Here is a 22,551-nt window from a genome sequence, read left to right on the forward strand (position 1 = left end):
GATCTGAGGATTGTGGTTCAAAGCCAGCCTGGGCAGGAAAGTCCATGAGACACTTACCTCCAATAAAGACCACCAAAAACGGGAAGTGGCACTGTGGCTCAAGTGGTAGAGCGCTAGCCTTGAGCTGAAGAGCTGAGGGACAAGGCCCAGAGTTCAAGCCCCATATCTGACCAAAAAAAGAAAAGAAAAGGATCCTAGTATTAGTACAATCAGTGACACACAATAAATGCTTATAAATATGTAAAAAAATTGTGATGAAAGACTTAAAACATTTGTTAGTAGGTCGGTGGCTCTGGCCTATAATCTTGGTTACTTGGGAGGCTGAGAATGAAAGGAACAATGTTTGGGGCTAACCCAGGGTATGAAAGTTCCTAAGACCCTTTCTCAACCCATAGTTGGGCATAGTGGTATATGCCTGTCATCCCAACTAATGTGGGGAAACTAAGAATGCGAGGATTTCAGTTCTAGGTCAGCCTGAGGAGAAATCTGTGAGACTGTCAATATGGAGAGAAGCTGGACTCTACCACTGTACCTGTGATCCCAGGGATGATGGGAAGCCTCAAAGTAGGTGCATATAAGCTTAAGCACATACCCAAGGCGGGCAGGGGTGGGGGGCGGGGAAGGGGGAAGAGAGATCCTATGTACAAATAATCAATGAAAAACAGGACTGGAGGCATGGCTCAACAAAATCCCACTTGCAGGCAGCACCCCCAAGTTCAAACTCCCCAGTACCACCTAAAAAGAAAAAAAGAGAGAAAGAAAGAATGAAAGACACTTAAGAATTTAGTGATAGCAAGTAGTCAAGAGAAGTGGTAAGGTGGCACAGAAATGGAGGGACCAAAAGTATACAAATGCAACATTGGCACTCACACATTTATAGTGAAAATGAACTATACAACTTGTGGGTGGGAATGGAAGGAAAAAATTGGGTGAGAGGGAAGAGGTGACATTGTCCAAAAAGAAACATACTTATTACCTAACTTAGGTTACTGTAACCCCTATGTATGTCACCTTCATAACAATAAAACAAATAAAAATATAAAGAAGTGGTAGAGGAAGCAGAAATATGCTTCATGTGGCAGAATGCCAGCCCTGAGCGAAAAGCCAAACAAGAGTTCAAAGCCTCAAGGCCTTGAGTTTAAGCCTCAGTACAGCATCAAAGAGAGAGACAGAGACAGAGACACAGAGAGACAGAGACAGACAGACTGAGAAGAGAGGGAGAAGAGGGCAGAGAAAGGTAGTAGAAGGGGATACTGCACTCTGGCAAAAGAATACTTACTAAATTATAAAGGAAATTGAGCAATGAGCTGGAAATTCCTCTCATACTTAATCAAAGAGAATGGCAAACACAAAAATTCTGTCTTCTGAAGAACAAAGAGTTGACCCAATGGATTTATTGTACATCAGGAGGGATTTTTTTTTTTTTTTAATTTCCTTCAAGTTGGGTGCCTGTGGCTCATTCCTATCTGAGATCTGAGGATGGAAGTTTGAAGCAGCCCAGGCAAGAAAGGCCAGGAAGTGGAGCTGTGGCTCAAATAGTAGAGCGTTATTAGCCTTTAACACAAAAGCTCAGGGATAGTGCCTAGGCCCAGAGTTCAAGGCCCAGGACTGGCCAAAAACAAACAAAACCCGCATTGAATGAGTAGAGTAGAATCAAGTGTGGCACATTGAGGACTTAATTGGACCAGCCCACTGAAGCCCATTATAAAATGTAACAACATTTAAAGGCAATGAAAATAAAAATGGCTCATGTCTGTAATCCTACAATGGTCTGGACTTCTTTAAATGGGCCTATTTTTACAAGCCACTACTCACACAACCCATATCAGTGACCATAGTCTGGATATTCAAGGTCTTAGAATTTTTTTTTTTTTTTTTTTGGTAGGTCCTGGGGCTTGAACTCTAGGCCTGGGTGCTGTCCCTCAGCTCTTCAGCTTGCTTTCTACCACTTGAGCCACAGCACCACTTCTGGTCTTCTGAGTGGTTTACGGGAGATAAGAGCTCTCGGTCTTTCTTGCCCTGGCTGGCTTTGAACATGGATCTTCAGATCTCAGCCTCCTGAGTAGCTAGGATTACAGGTGTGAGCCACCAGTGTCTGGTCTTGGAATTCTTAACTATGGGACCTTGGGCTCTTTTAAAAATTGCCTTAACTAATTCAATCCTTACAATATCTTTCTACCCAACCTTTGACCTCAGCACATTTAAACTATATGTAATATAGCACCACATATAAGCTTCAAACTGCCATGGATACTGAAACTGAATGATCTCCCATATAATCAAACGCAGCCCACCTGCCCAGGAAATAGCTATTAATGTTAGCTTCCCAAACTTCCTGAGGTCATTCCTTTGATGACCCCAGAGGGAGGCAGTAAACTGGGGAGACGGTGAACCAGGGCTTAATTGTTGCCTGAAGGCAAAGATTTGTGTGTGATAATGGCACAAGAAATGTAGGTTGGGGAAAAGGCACCGAACTTCAGGCACTAGAGTGTGAGGGAGAATGCATTCATAATATTCAATATTTAATGGAAAATGGGGAAGAAGGATGAAAAGGGTATTATTAAGATGTATTGTACTGGAAAACTGACATGCTGAATGGCAACCCCTTCCTACAACTACAGATAAAATTCCAGGGCAGAGAAGAGAGGCACCACATGCACAGACACGCTTATCACACACATGTACATGTGGAGTGGAAATACATGCTATTTATAAAACCGAAGCACAGCAAAGGAACAGTGCTTGAGGGTGGCTGCTATTTGAGGAGACCCCAAAGAAGCGAAAGAGCAAAGCACGCGCCGCCGTTCTCCTTCTAATTTTCCAAGCAACAGAGAACGAAGTGCTCCTCTAAAGAGCCCCGCCCGTCCACCCGGATAGGCGCAAAAGGCCGTCTCGTAGGAAACCCCGCCTTCTGTCCCGCCCGTCGATCTGGATAGGCGCGAGAAGCCGTCTCCGAGGAAGCCCCGCCTTCTTCTCCGCCCAGAGGCGGGGCCTCGCACCACCCAGCCCTCGGTGGGCGCCGCGCAGAAAGCGCGCGCACCGCGATCCCGGCATGCTCTTCGCTTTCTCTGGGCGTGGAAAACGACTGGCACTCTGGGAAGTGTAGTTGTTGCCTGTCGATCCGAGTCCAAGCCGGGAAAGGGAGGGAGGGAGGGAGGGGGGCCGTAAAAGCCGCTACATCCATTTCTGGCACGTGACTTGTGGCCCTGAAGGGGAGGCCTTACGGGGGGGTGGGGGGGGAGGGTCGTCACAAGAATCAGCCGGGCGAGCAGCCGGACCGCTCGCCGCCTCCGGCTCCGCGTCCTCCCCTGCTTCCCCGGGCGCACACCGGCTCCGCGCCGTCCCCGCCCGGCCGGCCCCGCCCGTGGGCCGGCGCCTCCCCTGGCTCTGCTGCCACCTCGCGCTCGGAGGCGTCACGGAACGTGCTCCCCCTCCCCCCTTCCCTCACGGCCCCCCCCCCCCCTCCCGCGCCGAGACTCGCCGCAGCCGCAGGAGTAGCCGCCGCCGGAGCCGCGCGCAGCCATGGCCGAGAACCCTAGCTTGGAGAACCACCGCATCAAGAGCTTCAAGAACAAGGGCCGCGATGTGGAAGTGAGTGTGCTTCCGCGGTCTGGGCGCGCCCGGCCGCGCCGGCTCGCCGGCGGCGGGGAGGGGCGGGGGGCCAGCGCCGGGCTGGTTCTCGCCGGCTTGCGGTCAGTCGGAGTTGGCCGCCGCCTCCGGTCACCGTGGCCCCGGGGCTGGCCGGTGCGGACGGCGGGATGCGAAGGCCGGGCTGCAGCCCCACTCCGGGGCTTGCCGGCGCGGGGACCGGGAAATGCCGGGGCTTTCGGCCCCGTCACGCGGGCGCGGCCTGGTGTTGGCGAGGAAGGGATGTGGAGCTTGAGGCGGGGTCCGCGGGCCGGGGCCGCGCGGGCGGGCGGGCGGGCGGGCGGGGGGGGGGGGGATGCTGCCGCCCCGGGCCACCGACCGCACCACCGAAGGACTGACCGCTGCTCGCGATCGCAGCCGGTGCAACCTCCCGCCCGGCGCGGCTCCCTCGGCGCCTCCCTCCGCAGCCGCACATGGAGCCCGGGCTCTGCTCTCCCGCGCCTACCTTCTGAGAGCGGGGCCCAGGCGGGCGGTGGCAGCCCGCAGAGGGGGGTGGGGACCAGCCGGGTAACTGACTTGTTTGAGGGTGGTGGATGGGGGAGGGTAGGATGCGCCAAGACCATCTTCTTGTATTCCAGTGGTATGCTTTGGACGGGTCGTGCTGGGCTGTTCCAGCGTAGACTCGTGTTCCTGCTGCCGCTCGGAGCGAGCTGAAGGTGGACAATAGTTTACCGTCTATTGTGTTGAGGGTTTCGGAAAGAGATTGTTTCGACCTCCGCTCTTAGGACGGAATTTCTTAGCCCTCCTTGGAGTGGGACTGTGATCGGATAATCATTTCTTGGGCTGCAAATCAACCGTACATAAGATTCCCACGTCCTGGTAACGTCCCTCATGCACCAGGCTGCTAGGTTTTCCAGTGGTAGCAAACTGTAAACATTCATTGTGGTCACTCAGTTCGTTGCTACTCAGCATGTTGCCATTGTCTCATTAAGGTGACATTAGCAGCTACTATTTGCAAACTCGGCTTATTGAGGTAGCGCTAGAGGTCTCTCTGCAGCTACTAAAAGCAATGTAGTATAATCCATGAACTTCCCTGGGACTGTGACCTCTGAATTTGAAAGGGGGAAAATGGTTTTTAAGTCCAAGGTCTCCTTTTCTAATACCAGGTGATATCATTTACAGTTCTATAGAACTGTGTTTTACTGTGCGACTACTGTTTATTTTATCCAGTCTTTTATCCCAGATGTGGGGTAAATAGCGTTTTGTCTTGTGGAGAAATAGACAAACTCGGGCCATTTTTCAGAACTACAAAATGAAATGCTAATTGGGAAAATCTTAGGGGAATATCTGTGGAATTCCCAATTGAGTAAGACAAATAAAGGTCACCTGTCTGTGTAAGAAATATTTATGAGCAAAGTGAAATTTAGGGATAGTAACTGCCTTCTGTTCTTGCTCCATTTGATGATGAGTTAATATTGGGCTCTTCCCTTCTACACTGGTAATTTAAGCTTACTCATAAGCAAAATTTATACAGTTTGGAGAATACACACTGATTAGACAAAATGTAACTTTCTTTCATGGATATTAATATAGGAGGGTTTTTTTTTTCTACTTATTTACCTCTAACGTTGTGCTCTGGGGGAAGCTTAGTGGTACCTGGCAATGACTTCTACATATAATAGGTACATAGCAAATACTTGCTGCCTATCAGAAGGTAACTAGTGACTTTTTTTTTTTCCAGTCCTGGGGTTTGAACTCTGAGTCTGGGCGCTGTCCCCGAGTTCTTCAGCTCAATGCTAGCGATGTACCACTTGAGCCACAGCACCACTTCTGGTTTTCTTGTTTATTGGAGAGAAAAGTCTCAAGAGTTAAGACTCTCAGGCTGGCTTTGAACTGTGATCCTCTGATCTCAGCCTCCTGAATAGCTAAGATTACAGGCGTGAGCCACTGGTGCCTTGCTACTGGTGACTTCTTTATGCTTGAAAAAGTATGGTTGCTAAGCCATCAGCCTGATATTGGTTATATATTACATTTCCCAGGATACATTAGGGTAACTTAAGACATAAAATAGTACATATTCAGATGGCAGTTCTTTGTGTCAGGTATTATACTGTATTAAGAGCCTCATGAAACCTTAAATCTTATGAGTTAGGGCATTATATTCACTTAACAGATGAAAATAGTTTAGATGTAGTATCTCAGTGCTTTTGTAGTCTGCATATGACATGCAGAGGGTATGAGAATTAACTAATTGTCTGTTGAAGGTATAATAGTGTTAACGTCTTGGAATAAGATTCAACCTCAAGGAGTTTACAGTCCAATGGGGGTGATAGCTGCAATTCAGAACACCAATAAGTGTTTTGATAGAGGCTTTTTTTTTTTTTTTTTTGGGTGCTGGTCCTGGGGCTTGAACTCAGGGTCTGGGTGCTGTCCCAGAGATTTTTGATCAAGGCTAGTGCTCTACCACTTTGAGCCACAGCTTCATTTCTAGCTTTTTGGTACTAATTGGAGAGAGTTTCATCAACTTCCCTGCCTGACTGGCTTTGAACTGGGATCCTCAGATCTTAGCCTCCTGAATACCTAGGATTTCATGCATAAGCCACTGGTGCCTGGCTGAAAATTCATGAAACTATACTATCTTGGAAGTTAGTTGTCTGGTGAGATGTCCTGGTTGCTGCCTAATAGATGAGTGGGTATAAGCAGGCCCTGCCTGACTCTTTCTCTTCCCTTCAGCTAATTGAGGAGTCTAGGTATAATAGGGGGGACTGCTAAGATTGAGGGACAGAGAGAAGAAGAGGGAGAGAAAAAGAAAAGGCATTAGAGATGTGAATAGTAGATAACCTGGGGTTATCCTAGTGCCTTTCAGTTCTTAGTTTTTCATATTGGGACTCCAGCAAACTTTGCCCTTGCTGGCCTCGATCCAAGATCCTCTTGTCCCCTGGCCCTGGGATTGATTCTTAAGTTTGCTCCTTTTCACAAAATACACTTAAAACTTTTCAAATGTACTTCTAGGAAAGTATGTGGAATAGAAATACTCTGCTTAAGGACTATTTTGAAAACCTTCAGGTTACTTTGTTCAAGTTAACTTTTCTTTTTCTTAATCCTGTGTATCTCAAGGATGTGACAGTTTAAACAGTAATTAAAAAAAATCTAAACACTTATTGAGTATTTGCAATATACCACTAAGTACTTTATATGTATTATTAGTCTGTGAAGTACAAACTATTATTATCCCCATTTACTGTTGAGGTAACTTGAGGCCTGCAACTCTTTAAGTAATTAGTCTTAAGTCACAGCACAGTAAGGGTCAGAGTAAGGACTTAAGTCAGAGCATTATAACTTTGAAGCCAGAACTCTTGCTCACTTTGCTGTCCTCCACTAAAGGGGAGTTTATAATTTGAAAGTTTATAATCTGAACATTTATAATTTAAGAAAATATTGAAAAAAATTGTGACTATGATAGAAATTACTATTTTGGTAATTTTAAAAGTTTACTATTAAAAATGTCTTAATACTACTTAGATCTGAGTTATTTGCCCGTTTTTTAACTGTTGAAAAGTTTATTCTTTTAACAAAAAGACAGTTGATTTTTATTTTAAAAATCTGTACTTTAGTTTCTAATACTAGTGATGAAATGTATTTTCTCCTCTTCAAAATCCAACTAGTACTCTCCAACTTTTCCTTCCTTCCTTCCTTCCTCCTTTCTTCCTTTTATCTTCCCTCCCTCCCTCCCCTCTCCCTCCCTCTCCCTTCCTTCCTTCCTTCCTTCCTTCCTTCCTTTCTTTCTTTCTTTCTTTCTTTCTTTCTTTCTTTCTTTCTTTCTTTCTTTCTTTCTTTCTTTCTTCCTTCCTTCCTTCCTTCCTTCCTTCCTTCCTTTCTCTCTCTCCCTTTTCTTTCTTTCCTTCCTTTCTTCCTTTCTTTCTTTCTTTTGTTTGTTTGTTCTTTCTCTGGTCTTGGGTCTTGAACTCAGGGCCTGGGTGCTGTCCTTGAGCTTCTTTGTGTTCAAGGCTAGTGCTCAACCACTTGAATCACAATATTACTTCTGGCTGTGTTTGAGTAGTTTATTGGAGATAAGAGTCTCATGGGGACTTTTCTGCCCTGGCTCTCTTCAAAACATGATCCTCAGATCTCAGCCTCCTGAGTAGCTATGTGAGCCATGGTGCCCAGCTGCTCCAACTTTTCTTTGTGGAATATCTGTTGGTTAAGGGCTGTGACTTGACTTTCCAAGTTTATTGTTGATTCTTCACTCTTCCTTCACCTTTCATAGTCAGTCATACCGGGGCTGGCATGGTGGCTCAGTGGTAGAATGTTTGCCTGGCATGCATAAGGCCCTGGGATTGATTCCTTAGCACCACATAAGCAGAAAAAGCTGGAAGTGGCTCTGTGGTTCAAGTGGTAGACACACACACACACACACACACACAAGTGGTAGACACACACACACACACACACACACACACACACACACACACACACACACACTCATATTTGTACCTTTGTTACCAGCCCTGTCACCGCTGCTCCTGATTGAACCTTTACCATTCTCTTCTGTGCAAATTTAATAGTGTAGTTTTTCTGTTTTCAAAGTGTTTTCTTGCCCTAGTGCCTTTCTAAAATCTTTCTATGCTGCTTTGCTGTTCAGGATGCTTCCTATTGCCTTCAGGATTTTAAAAAAAAAAAAGTCTGCTGGTGCTCATGCCTGGGTGTTTTTTATGCTCATACTTAGGGCTGAGATCTGAGGATCATGTTTGAAGCCAGCCCTGGCAGGAAAGTCTGTGAGATTCTCATATTTAATTAACCACCAAAAAGCTGGAAGTGTATCTGTGGCTCAAATGTACTAGCCTACCTGAGCAAAAAATGTTCAGGGATTTTGCTCAGGCCCTGAGTTCAAGTCTCAGTTCAAGACTCAGCACACACATACACAAAAATGAGTCTTTAGCATGCCACACATAATTTCTCACAAGGCCCTGTTCTATTTTTCCATCTTGCTTTAGTGCCAGACAAAGTACTTGAAATGGTTTTTTATGGTGTATATGTGTAATCATATACCTAAATTCAGGAGGCTGAGGCAGGAAGATTGAGAGTTCAAGGCTAACCTGGGCAATGATGTGAGACTATCTCAAAAAAAAAAAAGTACTTGAGATGGTTGAATAATCAGTACAGTTTTCTCTTCAATGGTTTTATTATGTTTGGGGCTCACAGTTGAAAACTATTTGCTTAGACTCCATACCATTGTTGCAATTCTGAAAACCCAAGATCACAATTCTGCCATATCATTTTAATGTAATTGAAGCAGCAAAAAATTTCTCAATGTACTCTTTCTTGGTGGCATATTTCCTGTTAGTGGCTCTAATGCTTTCCTCTTCTCTAATGCTTTCCTAAGATATTTTTCCTTCAGTTCACCTATTTGAGTTAGGTTACTGGATGTACAACACATTTTATATGTATATGTCTGTTGAAGTATACAGACTGACAAGAAACTAGTAAAGGTAGGAACTTTGAGATGCCATTTAGTGACAAGTCTAAAAACTGCATTTGGAGATGTCAAAGAACACTACTGCTGTAAGATAAGAATTTATTTTTACTTTATCAGATTTTTTATATCTTAATAACTTGTGGGCAGTACTGGGGTTTGAACTCAGTACCTCCAACTTGGTAGGTAGTCTTACCCCTCCAGCTCTTTTTGCTTTTTTATTATTTTTCTAAATAAGGTCTTTTTTTTTTTTTTGAACCAGCTGGTGATCCTCTACTTCTATTTCCTAAGTAGCTGGGATGATAAGTATACATCACCATACTTGGGTCTCATAAGCTTTTTTCCCTGGTTTCAAATCATGATCTCCCTGATTTCTGCCTCCCAAGTCACTGGTATTACAAGTGTAAGCCACAGTGCCTGGTATAATAATTTCTTTTGGTGTGTACTGGAAGCATTGATGCTGTTGCACAGTCCTTCTCTGACAGTCTGTTCTGCTATAATGTATTTCTGTAAAGTGAACTAACTCATACATGAATGGTAAGTAGAGGAAGGTACAAAATTTGTCTTGGGGAAGGGGTAACAGATGTACTCATTGCTTTACTCATGTAACTGTAACCCCTCTGTACAGCATCTTTACAATAAAATAAAATTTAAAAAAAGAAAAAATTGTATTGGTTCATATTTGATTTTACTAGCATGTTAATGCTCAGTTCCCAGGTAATAGCAGATGAACACCAAGTATAGAGAGAGTAAACCTGCCTCTTGGCTCTATTTAATCAGATGTGATGTCTTAAAAGGTGCTACTGCCCCAACTATCCTAGTGTTTCCTCTTTCTTCCTAAATGTGCAGAACATGAGTATTTTCAGGAATCCAAATGTTATATAGAAGACACACTGATTTTTCTTGAAATCACTGAGGGCATATGCCCTCTTCTAGTCTTTCTAACACTTGGGTGACTATTTCTTAGTTGTTTTTGCAACTTCTTGCTACTTATTCAATATAGGCACATGTTGGTATGTTTCTGTAGATGTTTTCTTGTTCGTGTCAACAACTCTCAGCCTTAAGCCATTGTTTCTTTGGTATTGAGGAATGTATGTGGGCCAGCCTATACACTTGAGTTTAAATTTGTTTTCGTCAATTGGAAATTATTATTCATATAAAACATGTCACTAACTTCTTAAGCCATGTTTGCCTTGCCTTGCTTTTCTTCTTTTTCTTCTTTTCTTCCCTCTCCTTTCTATCCCTGCCTCTTCTTCCCTCTCCTCCTTTTTCTCCTCTTTCCTTTCCCCTTCCTCCCTGCTTCCCCTCTCCTTCCCCCCTTCCCTTTCCCCCTTCCCCTCTCCTTTTCCTCTTTCCTCTCCTGTTTCCTCCCTTCCCTTGCTCTCTCTCCTCCCTTTCCCCTTTCTCTCCCCTTCTCTTTTTTCCCTGTTGATGATATTGGTGCCCTAACTGTGACCTAATTTTGAAATTTGAGACCTGCCTTGGACTCCTTAATCATCTTCCACATTCAGTTAGATGCAAGTCATGTAGCTCAAATCTCTCTCTACTATCTCTGAATTTGGTCCCTGTTTCTCCATTCCTCTGTTAACATCTTGAGGCCTTGTTACCTATCCTCTGGCAGTTTAAAAATTGCCTCCAAAGTGGTTCCTCCTCTAGTTTATGAGGTTTCTTAGCAAACCTGATGCTTGGTTGTTTATCCAGATTCAACCTGTCTCCTCTTTCCCTTTAAGCTCTAGCAACACTGAACTTCTTATATGCTTATACATAATCTGGAATCCTGCTCTCCCCTTCATACCAGTGCTGTTTCTATTCTCGGGGCTGTCCTGCTGACTGGAGTATCTTTCCCTGCCTCCTGTTAGCTAATTCCTGACCCCTTTAAATACTGAACTCTAGGTTGGGTACCTTTCTTTTGAAAGAACTCTTTAAGTAGATCTTTCTCATTTTAGTTACAGCAATGCATTTTCGTTACAATTTGTCTGTCTCATACTAGATTGTATCTTTTAAGGATCTACATGCTGTATCTTCATTGTTTGTTGTTTGTTGCTGGAACAAAAGCATAGTGCCACTGGTACAGTTTTTCCAAGGTGTATTTTAGAACTGAAGCTTTTAATCTTGTAGTGTCTTTTCCTACTGTATCTCAGATTAAGTCTAGATTTCTTTTTTTTTTTGGTCGGTCATGGGGCTTGAACTCTGGGCCTGAGCGCTGTCCCTCAGCTCTTCAGCTCAAGGCGAGCGCTCAACCACTTGAGCTACAGCGCCACTTTAAGTCTAGATTTCTTATAACAAAGTATTGGGAGACATACATAGTGGGTTAGTGATTAAGGCACAAGCTTTGAACCTACTTTATTTTCACTTAGCTTAATATTTCAAAGTTTATCCATGTTGTAGCATGTGTTAAAAACTTCAAGGTTTCATTGTGTATATCATATTTTGTTATCCATCTTTTCATCAAGGAATACTTGTGTTACTTTCTACTTTTGGCTGTTGTCATTCATTTCATTCACTCATTGCCTTTTGAGCCAATGTCTCAGTATAAAGTCCAGGCTTGCAGACCTGCTTGTCTCCTAAGACAAATATGTGTCACGTCACCACTCCCTGCTTTCCTATCATTTAAAAAAAAACAAAAAACATTAATTTGGTAAGAAATCAGATTGGGTTGCTTATATTGTACCATATGAAATTTCTATTTCTATGGTTCAAAACAGCTAAATATCTATAATTTAATCTGGCTTAAGCTAATAGAAGGTCCTAATTATAGCATTTGTCTGTTTACTTGTGCTGTTTGTTCCTTTCGTTTTTCACCATCAGAATTTTCTGTAACTTGAAATTTTTTTATTTTAGTTTTTTTGGGCGGTGGTACTTGGGTTTAAAGTCAGAGATTCAAGCTTGCTAGATGTTCAGCTACCTAAGCTATGCCTCCTGCCTTGGAAGTTAAATTCAAAGGTTGATTAAAAAATAAAAATAAAGAGGGCTGGGAAGGTGGCTCAGTGGTAGAATGCTTGCCTTGCATGCCTGAGGCCCTGGGTTCGATTCCTCAGCACCACATAAGCAAAAAGAGAAAAGCTAGAAGTGGCGCTGTGGCTCAAGTGGTAGAGCACTAGCCTTGAGCTGAAGAGCTGAGGGACAACGCTCAGGCCCAGAGTTCAGGCCCCACGACCGGACCCCCCCCCCAAAAAAAAAATAAAAATAAAGATTGTGATAGCTACCAACATCTCATGCCTATAATTCTACTCAGGAGGCTAAAATCTGAGGATTGCCGTTTGAAGCCAGCCCAGGCAGGAAAGTCTGTGAGACTCTTTATCTCCAATTAACTACCAAAGAAGCTGGAAGGAGAGTTGTGACTCAAGTGTTAGAGTGCTGGTTTTGTGCAAAAAAAAAAAAGTTCACGGATAGCACCAAGACCCTGAGTTCAAGCCTCAGGACAGACACAAAAAAATAAATAAAGATAAAGTTTGATTAGCTTCAAGTTTTTTTTTTAAGAAATTAATTGAGGGTGCTACGTGTTTTGTATAATGACTTTATATGATAACTATTTTAATGTCATGAATATCAAATTTATATTTGCTAAAATGAATTTTAGTTATTTAGGCTAGATATATCATAGTAGATGACATTTGAAGGGAAAAATAACGTGACCTTTTGGTATCTAGTGAAAGAGTTACAAAATGAATTTCTAGGAAGTCTAACTTTAGAGTCAATGGTATTCTCTTTCTATGACTGACACCATTCCTAAGTTGACTTTTTATTAGCATAAGGATTCACTCTGTTTCCATTTCTAACTCTATCTGAGAGATATTATTATAAGTTAGCCAATACTAACGTTTATAATGTGAAAAATAAATTGTGATGTTATTTACTTTGAATTGATTATTGTTATTTTTTTTTTCATGGGGCTTGAACTCAAAGCCTGGGTACTGTCCCTGAGCTCTTTAGCTCAAGGCTAGTGCTCTACCACTTGAGCCACAGTGCCACTTCTGGTTTTCTGGTGGCTTATTGGAGACCAGAGTCTCTTGGACTTTCTTGCCCAGGCTGGCTTTGAACCGTGATCCTCAGATCTCAGCCTCTTGAGTAGCTAGGATTACAGGTGTGAGCCACCATCACTTGGCTTTTTAATTTTTTTTTTTATTACCTTTAAGTAGCTGTACAAAGAAGTTCCCATTCCACAAAACAGCATATGAATACAGTGTCAGATAACATTGTCACCTATCCCTCCTAACCCACCCCTCCTCTCACTTTTCTCCTTTTTTTTTAATTGAGATTAGGTGATTACATAAATTTCACATATTTCACAGTATTGTGGAATAGTGATACTTAAAGTCACAAACACATTTTAACCTTCACAAGACAAATTGTCATTATCAGAGTCTATAAAGTTTGTGAATTCTATGAGCTTTGACAATACAATTATTTCTTCCACATCAGGTGATATTTACATTTCTTTCCTTTTGCTGTTCCCTCTTGTCCTCTCATTTATTGGAGATAAGAGTCTCATAGACTTTCCTGCCCAGGCTGGCTTTGAACCATGATCCTCATATCTAAGCCTTCTGAGTAGCTAGTATTACAGGCAAGAACCACCAGTCCTGGCTTGAATCGATGATTTTGAATGAATGAGATGATGAAATATATAGAAGTATTTTTTCTGATCTAGGAATTTTACTTTAGTGTTATATATACTGATAGCTGATCATGTGCTTAAAGTATATATAGCACAATATATTCTCTAATGCAGGTACATAATTTTCAGAGTTCTGTCAGAAAACAGGGATGATTACTGCTAGGTTTTCTGGGTTATGGAAACTTTTTTTTGTTGGTCGTGGGTCTTGAACTCTGGGCCTGGGCACTGGTCCCTGAGCTCTTCAACTCAAGGCTAGCGCTCTACCATTTGAGCTACAGTGCCAATTCCAGGTTTTTGAGTGGTTTATTGGAGATAAGAGTCTCACGGACTTACATGCCAGGGCTGGGTTTGAACTGTGATTCTCAGATATCAGCCTCCTGAGTAGCTAGGATTACTGGCCTGAGCCACTAGTGTCTGGCTTGGAATTTTTTTTTTAACATACTAAAATTTCTTTTGAAATGCTAGTGCTTCTAAAAATGTCCTATACATTTCTCTGCCCTTTTAAATAGAATATATTTTTTTGTTTTCTTGTTTTTTCTTTGAGCATCTCAGTTATGTGCATAGATATTGGAGGTTTTTTTTAAGTAAATGATTTCTCAGGTTCTTAGATTAGTCAAAATTTTTTCTCTTAATTTTTATAGATGTGGAATTTTTGCTCTTCCTAATTTTTAAATCTATACTTCATTAAATCTACCCATTTTCCCTTTGATACCATCGGTTTGCTTCTAATAGCCCCATCTTCCTTTTTTTATTTGATGATTCACATATCCTAGTGACTGGAAAACAGGTTTTTTAAACACTTACTTAGTGCCCCCTATATATTGGGCAGACAGGTCATGAAGACTATACATATGAAAATACTTTTTTCGGGGCTGGGAAGGTGGCTCAGGGGTAGAGCGCTTGCCTTGCATGCCTGAGGCCCTGGGTTCGATTCCTCAGCACCACATAAGCAAAAAGAAAAAAGCCGAAGAATCATGGTGGTTTCAAGGTACATGCACTCAGTCCCAATCTGCCAGAGTCACTGTCACCACAGCCATCCTCAGAAAACAACATTTTTCATTGATAAAAAGGAAGTCAGTACTGGTGGCTCATGCAGGTGGTCCCACCTACTCAGGAGTCTGAGATTTGAAAATGGAGGTTAGATTCAAAGCTAGCCCAGGCAGACAAATCCAGTGTTCTTATCTCCAATTAACCAACAAAAAAGACAAAAATAGAATTATGGCTCAAGTGGTAGAGTGCTAGTCTTGAATGAAAATGCTAAGACTGCAAGGCTCTGTGTTCAATTTTGAGTACCAACATAAAAAAAAGGCCTTGGTATAACTGAAGCAGTAAAGTATTTCTCTAGAAAGCATGAGGAAATGGATTCAATCTTCAGTATCACACTTGAACTTGTCTCATATATGTTCTCTGAGTATTTCCCTTTTTGACTTTGGTGTGCTTTTTATAGTTTTGCATGATTTTAATATTTATTGCAAATATTTTCCTAGTTTGTGGCTTGTCCATTAGATTTTCTTGTTTAATAATGGCTGGGTAGAATCTGAAGAAAAAGGGTAAAAAAGTGCAGCAGTGGAACTCACTGGACATGGATGAAAGTGAACTATACAACTTATGGGTGGAGATGGGAAGGAGGAAATGGGAGAGATTGAGGGAACAGATGACACTGTACAAAAGGAAATATACTTATTACCTGACTGATGTAAATTTAACCCCTCTGTATATCACCTCTAAAAAAACAATAAAGTAAAATTAAAAAATACTAATATCAGGCCAAATTTTAAAAATGGCTGTGTGTATGTGTGTGTATGCCAGTCCTGAGGCTTGAACTCAGAGCTTGGGCATTGTCCTTGAGCTTTTGTGCTCAAAGCTAGTGATCTATCACTTAAACTACAGCTCTACTTTTGGCCTTTTGGTGGTTAATTGGAGATAAAAAGTCACACAGATGAGAAACTTCTCTGAAGAAGAAAGAAGGATGGCCAATAGACACACGAAAAAATGTTCAACATCCCTAGCCATAAAAGAAATGCAAATCAAAACAACATTGAGATATCACCTCACTCCAGTTAGAACGGCAAAAATCAAGAACTCTAACAACAACAGATGCTGGAGGGGATGTGGACAGAAAGGAACCTTACTTCATTGTTGGTGGGAATGTAAACTTGTTCAACCACTTTGGAAAGCAGTATGGAGGTTCCTCAAATGACTTCACATAGAACTCCCCTGTGACCCAGCAATCCCACTTTTGGGCATTTACCCAAATGTTTACAAACAAGACCACACTAAAGCTACCAGCACAACTATGTTTATTGCAGCATTATTTACCATAGCTAAGATATGGAACCAACCCAGATGCCCCTCAGTAGATGAATGGATCAAGAAAATGTGGTATATATACACAATGGAATTCTATGCCTCCATCAGAAAGAATGACATTGCCCCATTTGTTAGGATATGGAAAAACTTGGAAAAAATTATATTAAGTGAAGTAAGCCAGGCCCAAAGAAACATAGGTCCTATGGTTTCCCTTATTTGTAATATCTAGTAGATGTATGAGTCAAGTGGAAAAGGTCAGATAATGTGATGTCAGGAAAATGAACCCTTAGATATGTATTTTAATGTTTTTTTTTCTTTTATGCATTTGTTTCTAACGCATTTATAAGATTATCTCTTTGTTGCTTTGTATGTCCCTCCCCCACAGTATAACCCCTGCTTTCACTATATTTGATGTCAGTATAACTTGTGGAGGAGATGGGGAAAAACCAGTTGTTTAAGGATACAGGTGGACCTGTTGCAACAATGAGAAGTACAAGTTGTCATGTCCAAAATGAGCTTTACAACGTCAGTGCGGGGGGGGGGGGGGCGGGGGGAAGGGAGGAAGGAGAAGGATTGGGATTGGGGGGGAGGGGGGAGGCTGGGAAGGGATGTGAAGGGTAAACAAAGGAGGAGGCTGCAATGCTTGGTAAGAAATGTACGCATTATCCTGCCCATGTAATTGTAACTCCTCTGTACAGTATGTTCACAAATAAAATAAAATTAAAAAAAAAAAAGAAAATATTTTTTTCTAATCTGGGGTATTTCAGTCAGTTGGGAGAGGCTGATACTTCAGAATGTACTTGGTGTCATGGTTGGTATTTCATGCCTGTGATCCTAGCTACTCAGGAGGCTGAGATCTGAGGATCAAGGTTAAAAGCCAGCCCTGGCAGGAAGTCCATGAGAATCTTTCTTTAAATTTTTATTTATTTTTTATTGTGAAAATACTGTACAGAGGGACCATGAGACTCTTATCTCCAGTAAACCACTCAGAAAACTGGAAGTGACACTGTGGCTCAAGTGGTAGAGCACTAGCTTTGAGCTGAAGAGCTCAAGGAGAGCTCCCAAGCCCAGAGTTCAAGACCCCCCAAAAAACAAAAAATCAATTCATATATTTACTTTTTATTTTTTCTCTTTTATTTCTTTTTATTTAAAATTTTATTGTCATTATAAAGGTGATGTACAGAGGGGTTATAGTTACATAAATTGGGTAATAAGTACATTTCTTTTTGGACTGTGTTACCTCTTCCTTTGTGTCTCCCAGTTGTTTTTTTTTTCCCCAATCCCCATCTACCAGTGATATAATTCATTTTCAATTTGGGGTCTGGTTAGTACCAATGCTGCATTTGTTCATCCTTTGTTCCTCCATTTCTGTGTCCCTCCCAAAGACAGATAATGAACAGACAAGACAGAAAGCAAAAACAAATAAAAATAAAAAACATTTGTTTCCATTTCCTGGAGTTCCATTTTGGTAAATATTATTTCATGTGATCAGAGGTGTATAGGCAATTGTACTTTTTTTTTTTTCTTTTGTCGGTCATGGGACCTGAACTCTGGGCCTGAGCTCTTTAGCTCAAGGCTAGCGTTCTACCACTTGAGCCACAGTGCCGTTTTCTGACTTTTTCTGCTTATGTGATTGGTGCTGAGGAATCGAATCCAGGGCCTCATGCGTGCAAGGCAAGCAATCCACCACTGAGCCACCTTCCCAGCCTCATAATTGTATTGTTGTGTTTCTCCTCTTAGATTGTCCTCCTTTGGTCTCATTGTGTGAATGCCTAGAGTTTTGTATAATTTATCATGCTCTGGTGTATTTTAGATCTGGCTTCTATATTGGTGGGAATTTTTAAAAATCCGGGTGCTGCTTCTTCTTTAATTAAGATGCCTCTGCTTTTCCTGGCTAATACAAACTAGACAAATAAAGTTCTGTCTTTCATATTTAAATCTTCAGTGAGCCTTATACTGGGGCCTTATAGATTCCATCCCATTATAACTACCATGAGGGTAACCACATATTAATCCTTTTATGTAGATCTGTGGGAGTTACTTTCATCCCTGTATTTTCATAGACCTGATTTTTCAGCTTATTCTTTAGTTCTGTGAATTGTATCCTTCCAGGAAGTTCTGCTGCCTTTCACCTCCTTTTTCGGTTAAATGAAGTCAGTTTCTTTTGTTTTACACAGGTAACCCTAAGGTGGTCAACTGTCTTAATTTGCCAGGAATTGAAGGAGTTCCCTGAGTGCATGGTTTCACATGTTCAAACAAGAAGCTTTGGGCAAACCTTGACAAGTTGGTCACTCTAATTGAAATAGTTTGGACATAAAGATAATGAGTTCTAGAATCCAAATGTTCAGAAAAAAATGCATTTGAAAATAGACTAGCTAAAGTTGATAGTTATTTTACTCAGCAGTTGTTTGAATCCTTAACTGTGAAGATAAAACAATGATAACCAATAATCCTTTAACACTCCATTAGGTACAAGGCACCCATAAGAATAATTTAAATAATCCTCACAAAGTTTCTATTATATGGATGAAAAATAAGTAATTTGCTTAATAAAATGCATTTGCTTAATAAAATGCAAAAGGCCAGGCACCAGTGGCTTACATCTATAATCCTGGTTACAGGGGAGGCTGAGATCTGAGAATCATAGTTCGAAGCAAACTTGGACAGGAAAATCTATGAGACTCATATCCAGTTAACCACCAAAATATGATAATGGAGTTGTGAAACTGTGGCTAAAGTAGTAGAGTGCCAACTTTAGCCAAAAACAAAAAAAACACTTTAGCAGTACCTAGGTCCTGAGTTCAAGCCTCAGTTTCCTCCTTTTGCCCAGAAAAACAAAAGGAAAGATCTGGCATTCACATTCAGATTTCCAACTTTAAATCCTCATGCTCTATTAATACCTAGTCCTCTGCCTTAGGGTTCTTGCATGAGAGTTGTGTAGACTAGTATGGAACTGATGAAAAAAGAAGAGATACTGAAATGCAAGTGTGTACCTATATAAGGGGAAGTGTGCTTTTAGGGAAAGGATTACTTATCCAAGGTGGCCTAGATAAGTAAGGAAGGACATCATTGTACTTAAGCTGGAAGTACAGAAAGTGCAGGAGTTTTCTTGGTAGTAAATCTTGGGTAGGCCAGGAATAAAAGATACCTTGTTATATTTGGGGTCCCTAAAGTAATTGAATATTTCTTATAGGTGTAGTGATTAAAAAGTTGCATAGGGTAAATAGGGGCCAGGTTGTGAAAAAACACTCTTTGGGGATTTTTTTTTGGGGGGGGGGTCCAGTCGTGGGGCCTGATTCAGGGCCTGGGCGCTGTCCCTCAGCTCTTCAGCTCAAGGCTAGCACTCTACCACTTGAGCCACAGCGCCACTTCCGGCTTTTTTCTTTTTGCTTATGTGGTGCTGAGGAATCGAACCCAGGGCCTCAGGCATGCAAGGCAAGCGCTCTACCACTGAGCCACCTTCCCAGCCCCTGGTGGAATTTTTTAAAAGTAGTGATAAATATTTTTAATATGATGGAGGAAAAAAACCCCTAGAAATTCGTCTTATGCAATATTAATTCTATCTTTCAGAGAGCCAAGGACTTTACAGTTTGTATCCTTTCCTAAACTTGAACTCAATTTGTCAACTTGAAAATTCTTTTTTTTTTTCTTTGGTCCGGTCGTGGGGCCTGAACTCTGGGCCTGGGTGCTGTCCCTCAGCTCTTCAGCTCAAGGCTAGCACTCTACCACTTGAGCCACAGCACCACTTCCAGCTTTTTTTTTTTTTTTTTCTGCTTATGTGGTGCTGAGGAATCAAACCCAGGGCCTCATGCATGCAAGGCAAGCGCTCTACCACTGAGCCCCCTTCCCAGCCCTCAACTTGAAAATTCTATGACTATTATACTTCTTATCATGGTTTTGGAATAATGTATTATTAAGAACAACAATTGAGGTTTTTTTTAGTCCTTTTAGATTTAGATAAAATTTAGATAATTTAAAATTGAGAGTTAATTTAGATAAATTCTAGTTATCTTTTTCCTTTTTCTTTTTTTTTTGGGGGGGGGGCTGGTCCTGGGGCTTGAACTGTGGGCCTAGATGCCATCCCTGACCTTTTTTATGCTCTTATCACTTGAACCACAGCTCCACTTTGGGCTTTTTGTGGCTAATGGGAGATAAGAGTTTCTCATAGACTATCTTGCCCAGGATGGCTTTGAATCATGATCCTGAGATCTCAGCCTCCTCAGTAACTAGGATTATAGGCATGAGCCATTAGCGCCCAGCTGAATTTTAGTTATGATTAGCACCTTGTATTTAAACAAGGGTCAGAAAAACATATGAAAGGAATAGAAGCATACTTTCATTGAATGCTTTTGTTTTGTTTTGTTTCTGAGACAAGGTCTCAATATGTTGCCTAGCCTAGCCTTGAACTATTGAGCTGAAGTGATCTTCCTACCTTAGCTTCCTTTGTAGCTGTGAATACAGTACAGGCATGTATCATCATTTTTGGCTTTCAGTGAACCTTTTAGGAAGACATTTATTAGTATGGTTACATTTTTATTTATTGTATTTACTATTGTTTAAAGATTTAAATAGTTTTTAAGGAAAGAGAAGACGAAAATAGCTATTCTGTATGAGAAAGTTTTCTATTCAAATATATTCACAGATCTTGAGGAGAATATTATAAACTAATTCACAACTATGGTTATCATGTTACTTAAAGGTAGAAATATAAGTTTTCTCCTGTATATAAGTTTATAAATTTCAGTTGGCTGAAATACTGCAGTAAAAGTGAAGACCATTTAAAATGTTTCCAAATTCCCCCGGATGATTTAAAATTACTATCAGCAACTATGGCTAAGCATGCACAATTTGTGTGGAGAAAAGAATTAGTGCTTGGATAATATATTTTTGTTGTTGTTGTTGTTCGTGGGCCTGGGTGCTGTCCTTCAGGTCAAGGCTAGCACTCTACTACTTGAGCCACAGCGCTACTTCTGGTTTCCTGAGTGGTTTATTGGAGTTAAGAGTCTCACAGGAATTTCCTGCCTCAGCTGGCTTTGAACTGTGATCCTCACAGCTCAGCCTCCTGAGTAGCTACGATTACAGGCCTGAGCCACCAGCTCACCAGCTTCAAGTTCAAATGAGTCCACATTTACTTTTGTTGTTCTAATGCGAATATTTGTGTATTTCCTCTGGAACTTTTGGGACTTTGGAGGAGTGGAGTATTTGAGAAACTTGGAGCTAGATTAAGTGCATTTTGGGATACAGAAGGAGAAAGTACCTGGAGAATACTGTGATTGTGTATAGTGCAAACAGCATTGTTACTGAATATGACTCCAAGTTCAGATTGAACAAACAATATTCAGATTACCTTTTAATAATAGTGAAGAAGAGAGGAAAATAAAAATGGATTAAATGTTCAATTAAATGGATGTGTTAAATTGCAACTCCCTTTGGAAGTTCAGAACATTTAAAAAAATGAATTAAATGAGAACCTTGTGATAAAGGGGTAAATAATGTAGTTATAATATGTAACTATAAGAAAGAATGTTGTTGGACACTGGTGGTTGGACACTGGCTTGTGCCATGAGTTTGAGATCTGAGGATCATGGTTCAAAGCCAGCCCTGGCAGACAAATCCAAGAGACTTACCTCCAGCAAAAATCTGAAAGTAGAGGTATGGCTCAAGTGGTACCAGCCTTGAACCGAAACAGCTAATAAGTGTGAGACCCTGAGTTCAAGCCCCAGTACCAGCACAAAAATTAAATAAAGGTGGTTGGAAACATGGAGTTACAGATGTGAATTTAAGATTTGAGAAACTTTTTTTTTTTTTTTTTTTTTTTTTTTGTCGGTCGTGGGGCTTGAACTCTGGGCTTGGGCGCTGTCCCTCAGCTCTTCAGCTCAAGGCGAGCGCTCTACCACTTGAGCTACAGCGCCACTTCCGGTTTTTCTGGTGGTTTATTGGAGATAGGAGTCTCACGGTCTCTCCTGCCCGGGCTGGCTTTGAACCGCGATCCTCAGATCTCAGCCTCCTGAGTAGCTAGGATTACAGGCGTGAGCCACCAGCGCCCGGCTACTAAGATTTGAGAAACTTTGAGGTGTCCTGGTGCATGCCTGCCATCCCAGCACTGAGGAGGAAGATACAGGAAGATCTTTAGAGGCTAAGCTTGGGCCATCATGGTTTGAGAAAGACATGTAGATTAGAACAGTAGGAATATTTTTTTTCTTTTAATTAAGCTAGTTTATTTGTGATAGTAGACAGCTATAAGGATGAACTTTTCCTTTATTTTGGTGACTGAGGGTTTAGCATGTGAGAGTCTATTGTATCAGTATTTCTAATCAGGTATGCTGCTGTAGAGGTGGCCTATTGGGGACTTAGATGGTAGAGCCCTACAACCTGTACCTTTACCTAAATATATTCTATAATAAATTTTATCTGTACATGCCAGGTTTCCAAGAAATAACAAACACTATCTTAGCTTACTATATATTTCTCTTCTTTCTGAGGTAGTAGTGCAGTGCCTGTAATGTAAATGGGATGTAATGTAAACGCGAAGGTAGTGGTCCCAGACTGGCCCAGGCAAAAGGGA

The 22,551-nt window shown here is 41.5% G+C and overlaps 1 protein-coding gene across 1 annotated transcript in view; it reads left to right on the forward strand.

Annotated features, from left to right (window-relative positions):
- The first annotated feature begins 3,389 nt into the window (after window positions 1-3,389).
- The window catches only part of Kpna3 (karyopherin subunit alpha 3), a 64,359-nt gene continuing 45,197 nt past the window's right edge, over window positions 3,390-22,551 (forward strand). The window contains exon 1 of the mRNA XM_070000164.1: window positions 3,390-3,591. Within this exon, the coding sequence (XP_069856265.1) occupies window positions 3,523-3,591 (69 nt within the window). The 5' untranslated portion in view covers window positions 3,390-3,522. The remainder of the gene's footprint in view (window positions 3,592-22,551) is intronic.

Source organism: Dipodomys merriami, unplaced genomic scaffold (genome assembly GCF_024711535.1).
Source record: "Dipodomys merriami isolate MVZ:Mamm:240054 unplaced genomic scaffold, mDipMer1.0.p SCAF_56, whole genome shotgun sequence".
Lineage (NCBI taxonomy): Eukaryota > Metazoa > Chordata > Mammalia > Rodentia > Heteromyidae > Dipodomys > Dipodomys merriami.